Source organism: Lissotriton vulgaris, chromosome 7, assembly GCF_964263255.1.
Source record: "Lissotriton vulgaris chromosome 7, aLisVul1.2, whole genome shotgun sequence".
Lineage (NCBI taxonomy): Eukaryota > Metazoa > Chordata > Amphibia > Caudata > Salamandridae > Lissotriton > Lissotriton vulgaris.
Window position 1 is genome coordinate 1,436,801,075 of NC_141695.1, and position 22,749 is coordinate 1,436,823,823.

The 22,749-nt window shown below is 43.1% G+C and overlaps 1 protein-coding gene across 1 annotated transcript in view; it reads right to left on the reverse strand.

Moving 5' to 3' along the window:
• The window catches only part of TGM2 (transglutaminase 2), a 134,121-nt gene that overhangs the window by 36,642 nt on the left and 74,730 nt on the right, over nucleotides 1–22,749 (reverse strand). Inside the window, exons 4-6 of the mRNA XM_086932240.1 lie at nucleotides 18,524–18,642; nucleotides 5,875–6,003; nucleotides 608–785 (exon numbers count right to left, since the gene is read on the reverse strand). Of these exons, the coding sequence (XP_086788366.1) occupies nucleotides 608–785; nucleotides 5,875–6,003; nucleotides 18,524–18,642 (426 nt within the window). The remainder of the gene's footprint in view (nucleotides 1–607; nucleotides 786–5,874; nucleotides 6,004–18,523; nucleotides 18,643–22,749) is intronic.

A 22,749-nucleotide genomic window follows, 5' to 3' on the forward strand; every position in this document is an offset into this window, starting at 1 on the left:
TTGTAATTTCCCATGGCGACTGTCCCTTTTACTTCTGTTGCAACACGGTATGTCTTATTTAGTATGTAAGCACTCTTTACTTTAATGGGTTTCTCCTACTACAGGCATGACATGCTTACCTCACCATGCACGATTTCAAGCAGCCCCAGAAAATGGCGTCCACTTCTTTGAAGTGAAATAGGTCTCGCATTTACACGAGTTTGAGCTACTGCCATTGTAAATTACAATAGCTTAAACTCTTGTAAATGGAAGACCCATTGCATAGCAAATACTGGTTTCACTGCTGTCCTGGAGAATGGGAAGCTACTGTGAATCAAGCATGCAGCATGTTGTTCTAGAGTGCTGGATAAGAGAATTTTTATCAGGGTCATAAAAGTACTCATTAGTAATGTACCGAAAACCTTTTAAAATAGGGAAGGGTTACTGTTGCTATATTCTTCTTGACTGCAGAGGTGTAATACAGGTCCTTGCAGCTCCTGCAAGGCGTACATCCCCGGCCCAACGAGAGGTCCCCATTTAGCCACAGGCCAATTAATCTCTATGAGATATCTGGAACTTTCATCAACTTCTGCGAGGGGGTATCATTTTGCAATATGCTACTTCTCACCTGTGCAGGCCACTGCAGCAAAGACCCAACACTGCCCATATCGAACTGGCTGGCATCCAAATCTTTGCCACCTCTTGAGGATATCAACGCTTCCCATCCAAGACATTGGACTGACGCCGTCCTGGTACTTATCGTCCCAACGTCCTAGCAGAACTCCCTTGTCATCATTGCAGTTTACCTGTGGAAGAGCACAACAGTAAATATAAGAAAACATTTGTGTATTCTGTATATATGAATTCATCCACTTGGGTTGTATCTATTGAAATGTATTCAATTGAATACCATGTTTACTAATCAATTGAGAAATAAAGCTAGAATTTAAATATATTTTAATGACTCCATGAACTGCTTTGAGAATATTAGAATCACACTTCAACATTGGCTTACAAACAGAATTGCCCCTTTACTAAATTTTTTTCTTGCACATTTATCTTTTTTCAATTAAAAATTTTTATACTCCGAGTAAATATTTAATGTGACCAAGGCCACCTTGGCTGAAACGCATTGGTATTAAGTTACTGCCTGATTAATAAAGGATTATGATTCAGCACAGAAGTGTAAAATCACTTTTTTATGGAAAAGCTTTCCAAAAATTAAATATTTGGTTCTTGTGCCAATAATCACGTTCCAACCCTGTTTGGATGTGCAGCAAGCAGTCGAGAGATTCGGAAACACAATTGACTTTCTATCCAGCGCATACGCCAATATAGGCATTGGAAAGAGCACGCCAGTTTGTTGAATGTTGCCTGAAACTATATCAAGAAGACCTGTAGCTGTGGGCCAACTTCTATTGGTAAGTGCTGCATGTCTGAATCAAACCCTTTTTTGTATATGTAGTAGGAGGGGCGTCTCATTTACGTACAACTATGTGCTACAAGTGTGTGTTTTTTGATTGGCAGCGGAAGGAGAATGTCAAAAGAAGCTGCATCTACAATTTTTGCTACCATATGTGGGGATATTTGGAAACCAAAACACCACAGAGCACTGTTCAATCAGGTTTAAAAACTACAGAAATGTAAAATTAATTGTAAAAGCATTCTAAACTGGAAATCAATACCTTGGGGGAGGTCACCTGGTTGAGAAGGTACATTGAAATGGAATGCACCCAAAGAGGTCTTAGAATCCATACCAATACTTCATGGGAAAATTGAATCCCCTATGATGAATGGGTAGCAAATTCGACCAGATGTTGAAAAAGAAAGATGGAAATCTTAATATGCATGGCTCAATAATACGGAAATATTAATGGAACAGAAGCTTTGCTTTCTATATTGGAAAGATATGAGGTTCAATTAATCCATGATTGACAATTGCAAAACAAGGTATGGAAAAGTGTTTGGAAGAAATTGAAGCGATCAAAAATAAGAAATAATATGTGTGAAAGAGGTAGGGTAGACAATGAAATTCTGACATTTGCCCTGACAATTTGGAAACATCAGTAGTGAAACAACAACAAAAAATAAAGTGGTCCATGACAGCCCGTTACTGGATTCCGAATCTGACCTAAACTCAGACAGAGACACTATTGGAGACAATGATACACTACCATCGAAAGAGGTTCAGCATCATGGAACTTTTTTTTAGACAATTTCATATTATGATGTTGAAATTAAGAGATAATATCATGCAAAGGCCAGACAAGAGGTAGTGGAGTAACGAAGAAAGGACTAAACGAAGTGGAAGATAACTCCAGGGAACACAATTAAACTCTAAGATAAAGAAAAAATTAGAAGTCAACGAAGAGCTAAAAATAACATCCACTAAACTAAGGACAGCAATTAAAGTCTCTAATCATACACTTAACAATAAAGAAGTGACATTACAAATTGCTATTTTTTTTTCTTTGGAAAATTGAAACTCCAATTATGTTCAAACCAGAATAGATGTATTTCAACTTTATAAGGAAACTTAAACCGATGACATTCCACATGTTGATGACTAGTAAAAGATCGGATTATGGGTTTGGAGTTCTGAGGACGTAAGGCAATTGTAGATTTAGGACATTGAGACAATCACTGTAATGAGGGGATTTTAAAGAGTCTCTTTTGCTATAACAGAGGGGATCAATGGATTACTTGATGAATTGAAATTATTTAAATATGAAATGGTGGTAATAGTGGCCTTAATGTGAAATCTAAATTCAGATCACAAATACCATATGAAATTTTAGACATTTGTCAGGATACTAGGCTCAACAAACATATGAGGCCAAATCCCACATATCACTTTAAAAAAGAAGTTAGCTTTGAATTTACCCCAGCAAGAGCATTCAATTATCATCAAACATTCTGGATGTGGTTATGATAATTTGTGACATGTAAATACATGAAGCCATAACGTAACTTAATGATAAGAGGGTGTTCTGGGATCATTACTGCTGCTCAATATTATTGTGCAACTCACTCTTCACTTGCCTTAGCCACACCAATGGTTCCTAGCATGGGCACATTTTTGAGAGCTAGATGATCCAACTACATGCTCATGCACAGATAATTCTACTGTGATCTAATTGTGCCTCAACAACACTCTGTACAGGCAAACAAGAGTCTAACCTATGGGCACCCGCTTCACCCCCAGCTATGTCAACCTTTTGATGGACTGGTAGGAGGAGCAGTCTGTCCTTATTTGAGATAGGCCAAAGACGACTGCAGAAGAATTCCTCGGGTGGCTAAACAAAAATAGTCGAAATGTAGCTTTTACTTTCACTTATAGTCAGGGTTCTATTGAGAATGTGGATGCCAAACTTGATATTTTGGAAGGTTACTTGCTGATTTTCCTTTACTGTAAGATCACAGGTAGTAACAGTTTATATCATACTCTGTGGTCATGCAAATAACTGAAATAGAGTATACCTTTAGGATAGTTACTAGAACAAAATAATCTGCAGTAATGAAAATCGGTATGAGCAAGAAAACCAATTTCTGTTAAAAATATTGGGGGAGAAAGACTACCCCAAAAAGCTATTGAAGAAAACAGTAAATAGGGTCGCTCAAAAGTAACAAACTGATCCGTTAGCTATGAGATTTGTGAATGAATGAATGTTGGATTTATAGAGCGCGTGGTTACCCCGAGGCGTCCCCGCGCTGTACCACTGGGGAACCCGTCCTGGCTTTCCCTGTGAGATGGTCCCTTTACTGGGCATCCCCAAGGTGCAGCCAGGCATCCCCGGCGGTGATGGGGCCGGAGTGGAGATTAAGCAAGCTATTGCCCAGAGTTGCAGCGTGGGACCCCATGGTTAGAGTGGCACCGAGGCGAGATTTATCGGGCCCGCTGACATTGGTCCTGCACCCGTTTGCGTCGGGTATTGAACCCTGGTCTTGGCCCGACCTCTGCCTCCGGGTCTGCCGCCTCTAACAGTTGAGCCACACTTCTCCAGTGCTGATATGATGTAAACAAGATCTATTTAAACTTTAAATACGCAATGATCGACAGTACATTTATGTGTTACACCATGGTGGTGGTTGCCACCGTGTGACCATTAAGGAGTCAGACTTTCCATAGGAAGAGTGATTTTTGTTTTCCTAATGACTTTGGCACCATTTGGTCAACCTACACAAAATTAAAACAAAAATAAACAATTTAATCCACTTCAGCTACTTCCTGGAACTTTCTGGGGTGATCTGTGAAGCAGGGGCCCAGAAAAAGGGGGTGTCCAAAAATACTTTCTCTCGTGTATTTAGCATAGAAAAAAATAGGTCAAGAATACAGAAAAAACGGCTAAACAGAATTTCACTAAATTTGGCAGAAAGCAACAATACTATAACTTGTGGCCGGCAATACATAGTGATGTTATTAACAATGTCATTTCAGATGTCATCACTGATTTTAGCAAGGTTGTCATAGGACATTTCATGAGCTATGTAATATGTGAGGTCATACGCAGGGCATGGCATGGCCTCAGGTTATAGATACTTCAGTAAACTATAACTGGTGAATTTCATTTTTTTTTTAGTTTAAAATGTTTTATTTGAACTGATATTTTCAGTTAACTAGAACATCACTTTAACCGTTATTTTTTTCCAGTGAATTCCTGGGGGTCTTTTAATGCAAATTAACGTTTTTACTATCATACCTTGTTAGGAATGGTAATAAAATCTTACTTTATGCCACCCTCCGCCACACACGGCCTTCGGCAGGCTCTGTGCACAACCACCTGCTGGCGGCCAACCTCACACATGCAGACAACACCAGACAGATTCCCACACCACGTTAGCCTTTTAAAAAAATTATTTGTTATGGTCCAATGGGACTCCCTTAAAGCTCCCTTGGGAGTCCCTCTGCACTAGATTTGTTTTTTAAACCTTAATTTCTCTAAAATGGCTCAACAGATTTACATAGTGTCAAAAAAATAATATCACGCTTCCTGAGTCAATATCTAGGTTTCTGACAAATAATCCCTATAGAATTGCATAGAGAAACTGCGTTTTGGGACCACCCCCTCCCACCCCCCCGCACTTTCTCACCTCCTGCTTGACAGTTCACCCTGAAACTTTACAAAAAGGTGGAAGGGTTTTTTGTTTAGAAAGTTCCTCGAAGATTCGTCAAATGGCACCAAAGTTATCAGAGAAACAAAATACGCTCTTCCTTGTGGGTGAGGCTTACTCTTCCAAAAGATTGGTCTTTCTACTTTTCCTGACAGAACTTCTGTGACACCTAAATAGGGCAGTGATTATTCATACCTTTCATAGCTACCGTACCAGCTTGTGTTGCATTCTATTGGCCAGGGGGGACTTGTTGTGGTGTGACCTTCCCCTCTCCACTTGTGTGATTAGAGTTTGAGTATACCATTCTGCCATATGAAATGAAATTTGACGTTTAATGAATGAAGAAATTTCAAGAGTCAGGAGTAAAAAATATTGCCTAGCACAAGGCCTAGCAACGAAAGCCCATTAATACAACAATCCTAGTACTGTTACCTACCTTGGTCCCAGTAGGGAAGGGTATAGCAGCCTACTCTGTGTTGTCAGCAGCTACAGGTATAAAGGGATTTGTGTGTTAGACATTTCTTCTCATTCCAGGTGCCATACACTGCCAATTTCCTCTCTCTTTGTAGACCCCTTCTACCCCTTTCCACCTCCTGTGCCCTCCATTCTTTGTACACTCTTCCTGTTACGAGTGAGTGAACACATTGGGAGAGATAAACTGCACACAAATGGAAGAGGACGATGAGACTAGAGCATGGATGGTGAGGTCACAAATAAAGAATTAGCAGCGGTGATGAAAGGGTCTTGCAGATATGGCTGAAGGACAAAGGGTTGAAAACTTACCATAGCGCTCACCACCCGGCCAATATAAGCAGGGTCATTCCGACGGGAACAGTCTCGGTTTGAATCCGTCTCGAACTTTGGGCTGGTATCCAGAAGCTGGAGACATATTTCCAAAATTCGATCTTCAAACTATGTGGAGAGAAGAACGAAAGAGACTTCAACCCAAGCACATGATCCCAAATGTTCAAAACATTAGCGGCATGTATATGAGAAGTAACGCAGGAATCTGCTCCAACTAAATTGACTACAGCAGTGGTTGGTTTTAGCTTTGCATCAGGGGATCTAACACCTGTAGGAAAATCTACATGATGCAAAATAGAAGTACGCTTCATGTGTTAAATATATAAGTTTGCCATTGTCAATTTAGTTGCTTTCTTGTTGGGCTAGGTCATGCAATTCCCTTTTGAAGAGGTTTAGTCGTTCTGTTTTCATTATTTAATTTTGTCTCCATGCGCCTTATTTTCACGCCATGCCTTTTGGTGTCAGATCTGTCTCTGTGCTGCTTCTACTCTTACATGTCCAAATGTTCTTGAAATCCCTATCCTGGGTTGCTTAAGTATCTCTGTCCCTGTCCCTTTGGTATATCTTTACTCTCTCTGTGCTAAATGTGTGTGTGACACCCCCATATGTCCAATATTGTGTCCCTGCCATATGACTCTTCTATGTCCCTCTCCATCATGCCCTCCCAGGTAAAGCTTTTGACTTTCTTTTTTTTTTTCTTTTTAAACATATTTTATTTTGTCAAATGGCAAATACAATGCAGGGTTCTGTAAACCAGAAACCATTTGTTACAGTATAGAGATCAACATTAGGCATTGACATTTAAGACAAATCTTTCCCAAAAGATAATTAATAATACAAAACCAATAAAACACCCCTCCTTGCACTGCTATATACCACATCTCAAGTCACACTGCAAATCTCGCCATCTGTATACCGCCATGTCAGCTCAAACATTAGTCCCCGAACCACAGTCCCGCCCCCTTCTCCCTGCCCAGTGAAATCTGCTACAGAAATAGGCTCCAGGGTTAGGCCTCTATAATCTGCCCATCTCTTACATATCTTAAAATGCTTCTGCGGACACCCCCGTGCTTTAAAGATAGGGGTCTCCAGGTCCATGTGGAAATCAAGGCCATTCTTCCCTGCTGACAGAGAAGGTGGGGTCTCTGCCTTCCACCGACGCACAGTGTCGTGCTTGGCGAGCGTAAATCCCAAGAGCATTAAATGACGCTTATAACACTAATTTGGTTAAAAAGGGCAGCTCCCACCCCAGGAACTCCGCCAAACAGTTCAGGACTCCCCGCCAGAACCTTGCAAGCACTGTACACTTCCAAACCGTATGAAAGAGTGCCCTCCTCCTGACCACATCTCAAGCTGACTTTTTGACCTCCCTGAAGGATTGCTCCACAAATCCTTAGCTCAAACCTAGCTTCCTCATCTTTAGCTTCGGCACCCAGCTTGGAAGAGGACAACAGCTCTAGATCACATCACCCACTCAGAATGCATAGAAATGGAAGTCCCAGGTCTTCTGCTCCTCTTTCTCTATTGCAGTAGGTTCACTTCTTCTTGCAAGTTGTGTTATTCTCGGCGAGCTCCGGACATCTATTGATCACGTCTCCAGTCCATTTGGCATCGCCTCCCAAGATCGTAATTCCTGCTTCCTACTTCCCTGGAGCATCTACATCAACCGAGACAACCGCGTCGTGCATTGACACCGCGCATATCCCCATCCTGTCCGGCCTCCCATGTCAGTCCTTGAATTTAGCTTTGATTGGCTCACTTAAATTTATCCGTGGAGGTACGACCATTGGCACCAAATAATTCATGCTTGTATTACAATTGTTCTGATGATGATCCTAGTATTGTGTTAAGGATTGAAACACCGTCAACTTGCTAAAATACCTTGCACATCAATCTATTTGATAAATCAGTACAACGGTTGTCGTCTCTAAGCTTGTTCTAGCCATTTGATTATATACAAGCTGTTCTTGTCTTGCCTGAATGTTTTGTTCAAATGTACATTTTGTGTGACTATATAGGACGCAGGACTGTGTCCCACTTTATTGTTGTGGGTTTAACATTTTTGTCTAAATCATCTATTAAATTCACCGTCCAGCTGGAGAGCGGCAATTTAGCACTGATTCTAGTCTATATTATTTACATATCTATTCTAGCTTCTTCACATGGACCACTGTTGGCCCACTGATACAGCTTGAGTGTTGTGTAATATGTGTCATTTAAGATTTTAAAAGAGTCGAGTTTAAGAGCACTCTGCACCAACATATCAGTGTACCATATCTCAGACACAGAGACATTGCACTTTAGGAGTCGAGACCACTTAGAAGCAAGTGCCTCAAATGTATTACCCATTATACCCTGATGCCACGAAGAGAAAGTATGTATGTAGCTTCACTTATTAATTCATTAATTTCACTGATTAACTTATTAATTTTAATAAAATGCTCCAGAAATTCGTTGTGGTTCCTACTGAATTTGCTGGCCAGGAGCTGCTGTACAAAGGTTCGTAATTGCAAGTAGCAAAAGGCCCCAGTTTTGAGGAGCCTATAGTCCCTATTCCGATCCCGAAAATATACAAAGGCTCCATTCTTTAAAAATTGGAAGGAAAAATCCAACAAATGTAGATAAGGAACATCCCCTCAGTACCTAAACAAAGTACAAGGTTCTTTCCAAATTTGGCAGCCTTAAATTAAACCACCTTCGCACCCCTCACTGTTCTCTAACAAGGAGAACCCACAGAACTTCAAATACCTTTAGTACTTGAAACTAATATTCTTCTGGTGGAATACCCAGTTAATTAAAAAGAACAATGGTTACCTCAACCCCGATGTGGTCTTCCTGGGACCTTTGTTAGGACTCTGGGGTAAGATATATATTCGCTAAATTCTGAATTATATGAGTGTCCTTTGATGTGGTGGTCACTTCAAGTAAGTAAAGCGACTATTCCTTCATTCCTTCATGGAAACCTGGCTGCGTTTTAAAATAAAAGGTTTTTTTATAATGTTTTTGAGAGTTGGCAGTGGTCCCCCGGACCGGCGACTACCCCAGTCAACTTTTTTTTTTTACATCCAGAAAGAGTAAGGTGTCCCAAAAAAACACCTTCCCTTTTAATAAGGTTGCCATCTTGACTGGGAAAGTTGGTAACTTTTCAATATTTTGATTTCAGGGGCAAAACATTCATACACACCACAACAAATGGCTATTTAATATGTATGCCCCAAGGACACCCATTCCATATAGCAATTCTTTAAGCCTTTCTAAACCCATTTTGCGATTTTGTAACCTGTGACGGAGCACAAAAGGAGTTTACAGGTACATGCATCAATATTACTTTTTGCGATTCCTTAATTGCGAAAAATAAGGAATCGCAATTAAGGAATTGCAAAATGCAATGCATCAAGAAATTGCTAAATAAATAGCAATTTCCTTTCTTGTGTGCACAACATGAAACTTTGAAAAATGCACAAAAGTGCATTTTTCAAAGTTTTCGCAAATTACCATGAGGTTCAACCTCATGGTAATTTGCTCCCCTCCCCCTTATTGCGAAATCGCAATTTTTTTAAGTTTCATGCATTGCATTTAAGGAATCGCAAAATGCGATTCCTTAAATGCAATCGCAATTTGACAATGCGCAAATATTTGCAAATTCTCAAATTGCGAGGGCCTTCACCCTTCATACATTCCAAAAGCAAATTTTGCGATCGCAAACGGCCGATTTTTGCGATTCGCACCGCTTGCGATTGCAAAATCCTTTGATTATGTGCCTGTTAGTGCACTAAAAAAGCCATTGTGCGGTTGCAAAGCAAGTGAATTCACGAATCGCATGTTTTGCAACTACAACATGACTTTTTATATGAGGCCCAGAGTTTATAGCCCACATTACTCTTGCCACACACAAGCTTGTGTTCGTATTATTTTTAGCTAACAGCTTTCCAACCAGGCGAAAAAAGAAATTCGAATGGAGTCTGGCAAGAGCAGCAGAGTGCAATGACCGCAAAGAGTCTCGAGAAGAACGTCCTGGGCACGGCTGATAACAGAAGCTTGGCTTGGAAGGGAACACTGGACAGCTGGTTTTCTTCCGCTTAGGCTTTTGGAAGGGCAGGCTGCTTGATAAGAAGTAACAGAACATAAGAAGAAAATTACTGTAACTGTTCTGATGCTGGCAGCATACACATTAGATGGAGACTTAAAGAGCTCGATGTTTAATGCATAAAAAATAAAAGTTAAGTTTGTGTTTCACTCTCAAAATTGAGTTAGATTTATGAAAGGTGTACTGAGTATAGCCACTAATGACCAGGGGCCAGATGTACTATGGCTTTTTTTGGCTAAATGTGTGGCTTCACAAAATGATACCTTTTGTGACTGCAGAATGGACTTTTGGTATGACATTGCAATTTGGGATTGCGATCACATACCGAATTGGTATTTGGAAGGGGCAGGTTTAGGGCGTTCCCTTCCAAATAGCAATTAGGAATAGGATGTGTTATTGTTTTGCAACCCAAATCAGGTTGTAAAACATTAACATTTTCCCAACTACACAAAAGTTGGGATAACCCATTGGTAAACAGGAAGGGGTCCCAAAGGACCCATATCCCTTTGTGAATGCTGAGAGAAAAAATATTAAGACTAAGCAGTGGTCCGTGGACCACTGCCCAGTCTTAAAAAATGTTTGCAAAACTTTATACATTTTTTTTAAACACATCCTGTTTTCCTTTAAGGGAAATAGCTTAATTTAAAAAAAAGGGATTACTTTATTGAAAAGAAAATCACAGATATGGTGGTCTGCTGACTGCAGCGGGCAACCATCTCTGTGATAGCATTGAATTGTAGTGGGTTACAATTTACCACCAACCATATTAATATTCATTAAGTAGGTCAAATTGCAACCATTCTTACATAGGTCAGTTCACAAAATACCACACTGTTCGCAAAAATAATTTACGAAAATTGAGACCAGTATTTTTCGACCAGTGTTTAACCCCTTCACTGAGGAGGCTATTCAGCCGCAGTGCTAAGGGGGCGGGGCGGCCGCATGCTGGTGACGGAACCGCTCCGTCACCAGCGTCGGTTGACCTGTGCTTGTGACGGAGCGGTTCCGTCATGGCCCGCCCCGCTCAATAGAACGTCAGCGCAGGCGCGAAATTCACGCCGCGCAGGCGCGCCGAGCGGGCCATGACGGAACCGCTCCGTCATCAGCACAGGTCACCCGTAGCTGATGACGGAGCGGTTCCGTCATCAGCATTCAACGGGTTAATACATCTGGTCTCAGATGCTTGGTTATCGATATGGACAAATTTAAAGAGTGCATTAACCAATTTAACCATTGAACACTATGTGATTACAAAGTGGGGGGGCAGCCATAACTGCATTGTTGAGTTGCCTAACCAAACTTTACAGCCCCAGGTTTGCGGCTTCCAGCCCAGTGTATTTCGTTGCCTTTAGATTCACTTTTATGATGCTGAAAATATTGTTAGACACCGGTGCAATTGGAATGGAATAGGATACAAATGCAGCTTTTGGGTTCTTTAAGGAAAGCACTCAACGAGACAGTTGGTCCACCAGCCTGCCTGAACCAATTAGAGGTCCTCACTAGGATTTCCGAGTTTCTAGGAGCAGTTTTACTCCACCCTGGTGTATACAATTTCCAGCTATAGTGTCCATGTTGGAAAGCTTCAAAAAGTATTCCTTGGAAGAACAATTTGCAGATTATCTGAATAGTTTGTCGGATCAGTCCACCCGCAGGAAAGATAGACAAACTGGTATCTCCTCACTATGTATTGCATGACAAATATATTGCATCCACTACATCTTTAAGATGAGTAGATGTGGAGTTAAGAATATTAAATGAATAGCTAACCTTGACTTTGCAGTGATGGGCAAAACTGAGGGTTAGATTCTTATAGATTGATATTGTCAATCGGAGAGTGACATAAAACAGGAGAACTAGAATGAATTTAGAGGCAGATTGATGGCATTTGAGGAGGAACCACAGCTGCATTACTAGGGGGATCTAAACAACTAACAGCATGTAGAGCAGTCGCGGCCGGCATGACTCACGGGGGGGGGCTGGTTTTTTTTATACTTACCATCACCTCCAGCCCTGGACTCCTGGGTCATGTCTCCTGCTCTCTCTCTGCTCACAGGAAGCTGAAGCAGGCAGCCTCCCTTAACTCCCTTAAGCCAATCACAACGCTGCCGCGTTGTGATTGGCTAGGACGCCGTCCGTACAGGCATCTATGGGGAGGCCGTTTTCTCCATGCAGGCTGCATGCAGTCTACATGGAGAAAAAGGAGAGTGCTCATGACTAGTTTGGTCGGCCCTGGGGCCAACCAGTCAGTGGCAATAACATTGGGCTAGACACTCCTCCCTGAACCCGCCCACCCGCCCGCCCCCAACCAGGCATACCCTTCTGCTTTCTCGCAGTGCGAGAAGCAGAAAAGTAAAATGGTATTTATACTGCGTTTACTGCGAGGAAGCAGTCGTGCGATGCTCCAACATCCACGTGGATTAGTCACCCATGCTATAGAGCTCTTACTGATTTATTCATGAATGCTAGAAACATGCATGGGTAGAAGACATGGGCGGGTGTGTGCATGCACTGAAGAAAACTCAACTGGAGAATGTAGACAGGGTTCAAGGACACCATCGCACCACCACAGAAGTCAGTGTCCAACAACTTAAGCTTTAAAGTCCTGTGCACTGAATTGCCTTGTATATATCCCAGATATTTTTGTGAAAAATGAAAACTAGCATACATTTATAAAAATGATGCTTAGGCTTACACCTTTTGTTTCACTGAACAAAGTGCAGGTAATAGAACGCTAGAAATCTTCCTAGCAAGGGTACTTTTAATATGGTGCACATATAAAGTGCTTCCAGGCAAAATAACATTTAGGACAGTTAATTACAAATACTCTTTGATTGTATGGGATACTATTAAGAGTCAAGTAGGCACAAAGAAGAGGCTGAACACTGATAGCTCCTGATACCTTGGAACCCTATGACATTAGCAGAGAGACGAACAGCTCTGCTTCCAATAGGTACACCACTCCTGGAGCTGTGAGCATGTGGGATCGGCATAACATTAAACATCAGGAACACCACTAGAAGATCAAAGAACGAAAGAGATTTGTAAAGAAGATTCCTACCTTGTCCTTACATTAGTAACTAGTCAGGCCAGTGCTATCCACACATAGGCCCTCGCAGTGTGGGTGGGCCCCCAGAGCTCCAAGGGACCCCCTTCAGCACATTACCCTGGGCTGAGACCTCCTGATTGAGCCCGGAGGGGGGCCTCAATGTACCTTGCAGGTGGGGCTCCCTCAAGTTTTGTTACGCCACTGGCTTTTATTTGAGTTTCTATGTAACTCCACAGTGGGGGGGGGGGGTCCTCATGCCGACTCATATGAATGGTCATCTTACCCTCAGATGTGTTACTAAGGTCTTAAGAAACAGGAAGTGACTGCTTTAAAGATGGCCGCCCACGGAGGGCGATACCGATGATGACGAAAGTAAGTAAAATGAAAAGAAACGTCCTCTGAGGGGGCAGCATCAAGGGGCAATGGGCTTTGGAAAACAGGTACAATTGTTAGGTGTTTACCATCAAGATTTTAACAGGTAATCTTTCAAAAAGACTGTTCGTTGTATGATGTATATGTGCATGTATGTCATGGCTTTAAGTGGGGAAGAAAAACTGGTGGTGCTCTCAAAGGAGTGTGACAAATGTCTTAAAGGGGTGTGGCCTATACCAGTAGGGGCATGGTCTAAATCAAGATAACTAGCATTGTGTGCTTAAGAAAATCATGACGTCGCATCCAGCAAAGGATAATAAAATAGCGCAGAGACCCACACAGCAGCTGGAAGGGAGGGTGCTGGAGAACTTTTGTATCCCTGAGTTCCCAGCTCTTCTCAGGCCCTTGGAGATAGGCAGGCTTCAGAGGGGCAAAGCACACAGCACAGCTCCTCTTCAAGTTAGGGGGACACAGCAGACAATCCCTTGGTCCTCTTCCTCAGCAATCACAGCAACTGTAGGTCAGTTCCCAGACACTCAGCACAGATTCCTTCTCGATCACGAAGTTTCCTAATCTATTTTTACTGTCGTCTGTCTTGTTTTCATCTGTCAGATTTTTTACTCCAAAATCATTTTGAGTTTTTTAGTCCCAGTGTAGGTTGTCTTAGTGATGTGTGACGCTTTGTCACAGTTGAGGTTGTATCACAAGACCAGCGCTGTGATAGGCCATGGGTTGCAGGCAATTTGGTTTGCAGAAGTGTCAGCAAGTTTTATCACAGAGTCTTGGTTTCGTCTGTCAAAATGTCTTCTGGTGTTGATGAGCTTTTGATGACTGCCGTGGTGGTTGCCTTCGGACAGTGATGAGTTTTGGGTGCCTGCCGTGGCGGTTGCCGTCTGGCAGTGATGAGTTTTGCGTATCTACCGGGCGTTTGCCTTCAGGCAGTGATGAGTTTTTGGATTCTGTATTGCTGTTTCAGTTTCACGGGTTAACGCTTCGTTGGGCCACAGGTAGCGGTCAAATGGGTTTGTAGAAATGTCTGCAAGTTTCCTGATCAGTGGGTTTTCCTTTTGATACAATCCTTTGTAGAATGTCCTGTTGAGTTTGAGGAGATGGTCGTCCAACATCTCAACGCCTAGGTCTCTGTGGAGGTCTGCTGTTCGTGTGAACATAGGAGCACCTGCTGCACTCAGTAAGGCCTTGCTCTGTAGTCTCTGTAGGTCTTTCCGAAGCTGCGGGCGGCAGCCACTCCAAACTGGTGAAGCGTATGTCATAGTTGGTCGAATTAATGCGGTGATTGTTCGTACCTCGCTCTGCGTGGGCATCGACTTGGTCTTCAGGAGTGGGTATAATGCAGCCAGTTTGTTTGCTGCTTTCTGACAGGTTTTCTCTATGTGGTTTCTCCAGCTGAGTTTGGAGTCCAGAGTCACCCCCAGGTAGGAGATGCTGTTTTCCCATTTGATCTCTTCCCCATTGAGGAGGATCTATGGATGTTTCCTGTTCAGCTTCCTGGTGAATAAAGTTGCTGTGGTTTTGCTTGTTTTCAGGGTGATCTGCCAGTCGCTGTACCATTCGGAGAGTCTGCAGAGCGATATCCCAAGGTTCTTAGCTACTTCTTTGTCGCTGAAGGATTGGTAGAGGACTGCAACATCATTGGCGTAAAGAGCAAGATCAGTCTTCTTTAGGTCCGTAGGGATGTCGTTTGTAATATGTTGAAGAGGAATGGTCCTAGGATTGACCCCCGAGGCACTCCAGCAAGAATTGGGTGTGGCGTTGAGCATTCTTCTCGTACCGCCACGTGAAATGTCCATTTTGACAAGTAGCTAGACAGCAGCTTAACCAGGTAGCTTGGAAACTTGAGCTTGATAAGTTTGTAAAGCAGTCCCTCGTGCCATACACGGTCGAATGCCTTGGCTACATCCAGAAAGACTACTCCAGTAGACTTGTTGATGTTGAATTCATGGATAATGATGTCCACAACTCTAAGGAGTTGGTGGTTGCTTGAGTGGTCTTTCCGGAACCCAAACTGTTCTTTGGTGAGGAGGTTTTCGCTTGTCGCAAAGTCCACGAGACGGGCGAAAATAACTTTTTCGAAGAGCTTTGATAGACCAGATAGCAGACTTATGGGGCGGTAATTTGCAGGATCTCGTAGTGGTTTCCCAGCCTTGGGGAATACGACTACTCTTGCTTCTTTCCAGGCGTTAGGGAAATACAGGTGCTGTATACACGCGTTGAATATCTCCGCAAGATGATCCACTGCGGTACCTGGGAGCATCTTGATGGTTTGGTTTACTGGGGCACCAGTCCTACTTTTATACCCCAAAGTCGTTGTTCTTCTTGTGTGAGGGGTCATGGACCCAATTTAAACCAGTTCTGGGTGCACTCTGCCAGTGCACCTCTTCTTCCTTTGTGAGTGTGGGCCAGGGCCATCAGACGCACCGCAGGAGGTGGAGCCTGCATTGTGGCAGGCAGGCACAGCCCTATTGAGACCCAGGTGCTACTCCTCCCACCACTCTACATGCAGATGGGTCTTTTCAACCTTGTGCTGACTCAGCCAGCCTCCTGGAGCCGCCCCGAGCCCCTGTCACTCACAAACCAGGCAGTCAATACACAACCAGGCAGAGGCACACAGAAAGGCTGAACAGGAAAATAGCCACTTTCTTAAAGTGCTATTTCCAAACTTAGAATTTAAAAACCATCTTCACTAAAGGATGTGTTATTAAATTCTGAGTTCAGGGAAAACAGATTCCATATGTCTATCTTGCCGTTATGGGAAGATATGCACGTAAACATGTTATACAGCATTCCCCGTGTTATCCTACGGGCAAGATAGCCTTTCAATAGTGAAAAACGAAATTGGAAGTACTTCACTATCAAGACATGTTACCGCCACTAGTAACACCAAACAAAAACCGGGACGTCTGGTCACCCTACCTTTGACCTTTGAGGCCCGAAAATAGAGAACCCCTAGAGCCCCCTTTCGAGGTCCCCCCAAAAAACTGGGGCGGCTCAGACCCCCACAGACCCCCCCCCCCCCTCCACACTTAAAGCCCTGATGTATGTGGTATGTAAAGCATTGACCTAGCTGGAGGGCATCAGTACCCTTACAGGGTTATTTAAAACAGGAAAGCGTTTTATGATGGCATTTCTGGTTTTCAGTGGTAGTGGAGTGCTGGTGTTGCTCTGCTCTCTTCCCTCGTTCTGCAAGCAGCTCCCCCACCACACCCGGCTGCTGTGTCACTGTGCACCAAACTGTGAGCAGTGACACAAAATGTCCGGTTATATACGGACCAGCCCAACACCAGCCCAACAAAGAGCCCAACAAGCCCAACTAAAGCCCAACCATGCCTGGACCTCAGTGCTCCCCTAACCGCCGCCCCCCTACGGCCCCAAACTTCGGGGGGGGGGGGGCAAGCCTCCCGCTGGTCGGCTGCCCCCCCAAATCCCCATTCTCCCTCCTCTGCCAGGCGTTGTTCTGCATCTTATCTTTGCTCTCCTCGCTGATTGGTAATATAAGAAAGACCGTTTCATGAGAAAGAAGCCTGCTTTGCATTTGGCCAGGCTGATTGGAATCCGCGTTCCCGCTCTGAAAGTAAAGCACTGCCATGCATTTCCGCTTAGTAACAAAGGCCATCCTCGCGGGCAGTGCAACGGTCCTTTCATCACTGAACATGGCCGCTCTTGAAAAACAAATATGTGCTCATAACATCGTATGCAAATAGCATGCACAGTGTGCACTCTGACCCCACAGATTCCTGTACAGCAACACACAGTCCTCGCAGGGACTTTGAAGGAGAAATTAAACAGATGTTTCCCTTATGGCAGTTAATGAATTTATGCACGGTAACTGCACCTCGAAAAGTAAAACCTCAATTGCCTTTTATTTTTTCGCCACGAGGAGCCAATGGTTTCAAGTATCCCCATTCTCCTCTTCCTCACCAAGGCTAGATTTCATCGCAGCTTCGCCTCATGTATTATGATATTTCGTTTTTTGATTTTTTTACATCGCTTTTATTTATTTTTTGTCATCTGATCTGTTTTGAGCCATATTTTTCTTCGTTCTGTCTTTGTAAAAGTCGCGACCAGTACAGTTCCACATTTATTTGACCTATAAATGTAAACACTTGAATGCCTGCTGTGCATTACTGCTATAAGCACACATGAAAATAATCAACAACCGAACGTGCGCATCTGCAACTACTTGCGCTTCAGAAGGAACTCTCATTATTTTTTTTTATACCACAATTTTTATTGAACTTTTGACAGTTAACCATAGCAGGAGAACGCGTAAGACTACCTAAGCAAGCGCTTGATAAAGGATTACAGTTTAGAGGCAACCCCCCAGATCTCTCGTTTTACTCGTGCTCAGGAACTAACAGAAAGATTGGACACATACAAAGTTCTCTTAGAACACTCAGATATCCGACTAAAGTCCTAGGCCCAAAGAGTTCTGGACCAAAGCAATTCCCACAGATCAATAAAGATTTCGATACCACACTGATTTTTTAAAAATAATTTTGGGAATATATAAATGTTGGATCAGACTCTCTTGGGAGGTTCACCCCTACAATATTTACCTTCTGTTAAAGATCTCGGTTTTAGGTCGAAGCACCAGACAGCACAGTCTGGTTTGCTAAAGACATCTTGATGACACTCAGAAACCTCTGCCTGATGTATAACATTAGCTTTGTGGTTTGTAACTCACATGTTCTGGCTTTCTGTTTGCTGGCTCTATTTGTTTTAAGCTATCTATGAGTAAGTTGTAAGGCATGGTACAGTAATGGTGTTGCAGGTTGGAAATGGGACACAGTGACTTTAATTTAATTTGTTTATTGGCATTTCAAAAAAGGAAACAAAGAAGAACGAAGTACAGGCACAGACAGTAGAAGCATGAATCATCGACAATGCAGTATATACATACAAGTCAGGTAAAATTACATTGTTTCCGGAATGCGAGCAAAGGTGAATGCACAAATTAGGGGTGGGTAGGGGCAGTTCAATGCCACTCGCAGGAATGGAGTGGTAGGAAAATGTACAGCAAAGAAAGGGTGAGCGGTAGGATCACTAGAGGGTCAAAGCCTGCGTAAAGGAGGAAAGCCAGAGAGGTAGTTTAGAAGTGTACCTACCTGTCCGTAGTTCCAAGGAACTGGTTCCATGAGGTCTTTCAATCCTTGATAAATGATTCCATGCTGAGTCAGTACATATTCATTTCTCTGCTCTTCACTGTCCATAAAGACAGAGTCATCTGTGGGTTACGGGAGGAGCAAAAGAAGCACAAGGGCTTTGATCAGGATTTGTACATATCAATGGTATGGTAAACAGCAGATATTAACACAGTGGTCTTGGAACTCAACATTTGGATTTGGGTTCAATGTCTTTTTCCAATTCTCGATGCTTGCCAACGCGGCTTCTAGCTCCTGTCAAAGCCTGCTGGTTATAGTGTTAAAATTAGCTTTGCTCAACTCCTCTAGAGCTGCTTACAATCAGATTAAACAAGCCTCTCGAGGCGTTATCTTCATTTTTTAGGCATACAAGGCCCTTTACTGCAGCTCTATCTAAACTATACATTCTTTTAACCATTGCGAAGCCTTTGATTGCGAGCCATAGCGATCATAGGCTCTTAGCAGCTATGGAACGTCCAGCTCCAGTGCTGAACGTTCCATTGCGCAGGTGAGGTTCGAACGTCCAATGGCCGACGGCAGCACTCCTGAGGTAGTGGTGCCGTCGGCCGTTGGAATAGGCGCAGCACCTAAGAGGTTAGACTAGCACTTTAGGAAAACACCAAATCAAATGCAATAACATAAAATAATGGGCTAAAAGCTTCATTGTACTAACGTCTCACCTTGAAACCTGTATTGGCACACAAGAGAAGACCAACAGTAAAGAACTTGTGTAGGCTTTTTGCCAGACCCCATCTGGTTCCTACCTTCTTTCACCAGAATACTGCAGCTAACCAAATCATTACAAAAAGGCAAAATGGAAGTTACAGAGGCAGGAAGTGAGAAGTTGGGAATAAGCTGTAAAAGCTAAGAATCCAGAATCAAAGCACAGCTGATCCCAAGCATGCAGGAAGGGGCAGGTGCAAACCGACAAGTACAAGTGGAGATGCTGGGCTCAGCTTCCATCACTTGCACTAGAAAGAAGATATGGGGCAAAAGGGTGGAAGGGTGTATCACAGCAATTTTTTGTCATACACCCTCTACACAGGTGGTGTAGGAATCCCAGGAACAACAAAGGGTGCTGGGGTAGCCACAGTGATGTGCCCATGCTAAACTAACTTAGAACTAGGACAAAATCCAAGATACCGAAATTCAGCAAGTTCTAAACTGAGGATTTCAGGGTTCTAGAGGAACACGTCCTGCTTTAAACATATATCAACCAGTTCAAGCTGTCAAATAATACATTTCTAGAAGATCCAAGCATCCAAAATATAGATGTTTTGAAATGAACGCCAGAATATCAAGAAAGTGGCTGCCTAAAAATTCTTAAGGCTGTAGTTCTCCAGTTAGCTTTACTTGTCAAATTTGGCAGACGCTGATGCAAGAAGCCTAGAGAGGCAAAACCTGAAAGTGCCAGGAAACAGTTAACTCCCCTTCATTGAAAATTTGGCAGAGACCCTACATATGGACTAATGGCCACCCATCATCATCATCAAATATCTTTATTCGGTTTTTCAGACAGAAAAGACCATAAAAGCACATCAATAATAAAATGTACACAATAAAAACATGATATACAAGCATAAAATACTCAATTAATAAAAAATGTATTAATAACAACAATCACAGATAGGCAAGGATAAAAATTACAGCGGTACTTAAACAGATTAACATTCCCTACTGTTTCTAAGTCTTAGGGCAGATTTTAACACCTTGACTGCTAGGGGGTTTTCCCGTCCTGTGCTGTTATTTCTTGATTACAATAGAATCATGACAAGGTCAACTCGTCATAAGCACAGGGCAGGTAAAACCCATGACGAGTTGGCCTTGTCATGAGCGCTGAAGGGGTTTAAAAAACAGTCACAAATAAAGTGCTTTCAGGGTTTAGCAGTTGCAAGTAGTAAAGGGAAGGTCTAAGCTGGGTAAAATTCAGTTTTTTAAGAGCGGCTTAAGATAGAACCTCCGGGGTGTATCATAAAAAGGGCAGATGAATCAAAAGTGCACCAGATCCTGCGGAGACTCATTGTCGCAGCCGCAGGGTGGTAGCACTTGGCCTCTATGAGAGCCCCTTGGAACGGCTAACATGAGATGGTAATAGTTCAGGCAAAACCTGATCAACAAGTGCCGCTCAAAACTCAACATCGACCAGGACAGATAAGGCTCCAATGAGGTGGTAGTTTTCAGCATAGCATGGTTTCGGACACTGAATTTGTTTAATTCCACCTCTTCCCGATTCATTTGGAGTGAAAGAGAAAAGGTTTTCCTTACAGCCTCTACATCAACAGATCTAATCAAATCAGGATTTGAAAAAAGTTCTGGGCGCCCCACGGCTGAAAAGCAGTCTTTTAAATATTTCAGCCATGGGATTTTAAGCATGTTATCTAAAGAAAATGCTTCCCTCAGGAGTAGATGGTTTAAAGGCAGATCTTTTCTTAGCCAACATTTTAGCCAGAAAATGAGTGGCCGTAGTGCTAAAGTATCACTGATGAAAGGTGTTCCAGTTTCGTCATGCACTACTAAGTTGGAGGTCCCCTTTGGGACCCCCAGCAATTGCTTCAGAAAGATTTTCTCTGCCACCACAATATCATTAGCTGTCGCGTACCCACAGAGCTCAATTCCATAGCTTCCTATTACCGCACTCTTTGCCTGGTAAATCTTTAAAAGTGCAGCAATAGGACGTTTGCCCATTTTCCTGGCGAAATTAAATATAGCAGCATTAGCCCTGGTTATCTCACACCTTTTCTTTTGGATTAACGGTCCCCATTTTAACTGGTCATCGAACAGAACTCCCTTGATAAGAGAATGTTCTGGTTGTAGGGACCCTCTCCTGGTTGACCCTGAATGAATAAGGCTTAATATTACGCTGCCCCACCTGCATTATATAAGATTTAGTGTTGTTAATAGATAAATCACGGGTATCCATAAAATTATAAAAAGCATTTAATAGGGTTTGAAGGCCTATAGGGGTCCTGGCCAAAAGGACAGCATCGTCCGCATACAGTAAAACGGGCAGCCCCTTACGTCCAACGTAGGGGTAATCAGCACCGGTGTTTATTAAAAACTCTTCTAGGTTGTTAATATATAAATTGAAGAGAAAGGGGGCTAAAATACAGCCCTGCCTAACGCCCCTTTGGATGCTAAAATCCCTGGACACACTTAAATCCGGCGAGAACCTCACGTTGGCCTTAGTATCCTGATGCATGTCCCTAAGAAGGTTGACCAGGCTGGGCTCCACCCCCATGGTGCCCATGGCCTCCCAAAGTTTCCCCCGGTTGACACAGTCAAACGCGGAGGAGAGGTCAATGAATGCCATGTGAATTGAACCCCGCCTAGCCAAGGTATACTTCCCCAGAACCATATACAGATTGAGGCACTGCGCGATTGTAGAGTGACCAGGCCGGAACCCGTATTGAATTTGAGAGATGACCCCATGATCATTGGCCCAGGCTGTCAGTCTATTTAAAATTACACCACCCACTACTTTGACCACAGAGTCAATGAGGGAAATTGGCCTGTAACAGGTGGTACTGTTACGGTCACCTTTCTTAAATACTGCCACTATCGTGGAAGTGCACCAGGAGTGTGGACAGCCGTATTCGGCAGCTGCGTTATGTACAGCAGTGAGAACCGGTGCCCAAAGAGATTTATTTGATTTGAATAAATCCGGCGGCACACCATCTGGTCCTGGTGCTTTATTACCGGATAACCCCAGGATACCTTTCTTGACCTCGCTAATTGTAAAAAGTGGGGGAGTTACACTTTGTTCCCCTCTAACCACTTCTGTCTGAAAAGTGTTACTGTTAAAAATAGAGCTAAAATGGAATACTCACTCGTCTTCAGTGATGTTAGTGCCAATTGAATTGGACCCCCCGCATCGAACAGAGGTTTGTTGATGATACCCCAGAATCGTTCACTGTTTCCAAGGTATTTGGGTCTAACAGATCTTGCCAAATGTTATCCTTTATTTCTGCCTTACGCTTAGCCAGGGCCTTTTTGTAAGACAGCCTTAGTGACCTGATTAAGGTGGGATCTCTAGGAGTGGACTTCAAGGCCGCTTTTAGCTCTCGGCCTACTTTTGAGCACGAGTGGTCAAACCACTTGGGGTCCCTACACCGAGGGCCCGAAGAAGGTACAGATAGCATTTCACCTACTTTTAAAACAATCCTGTCAAATGCTAATAGAATATCTGATGG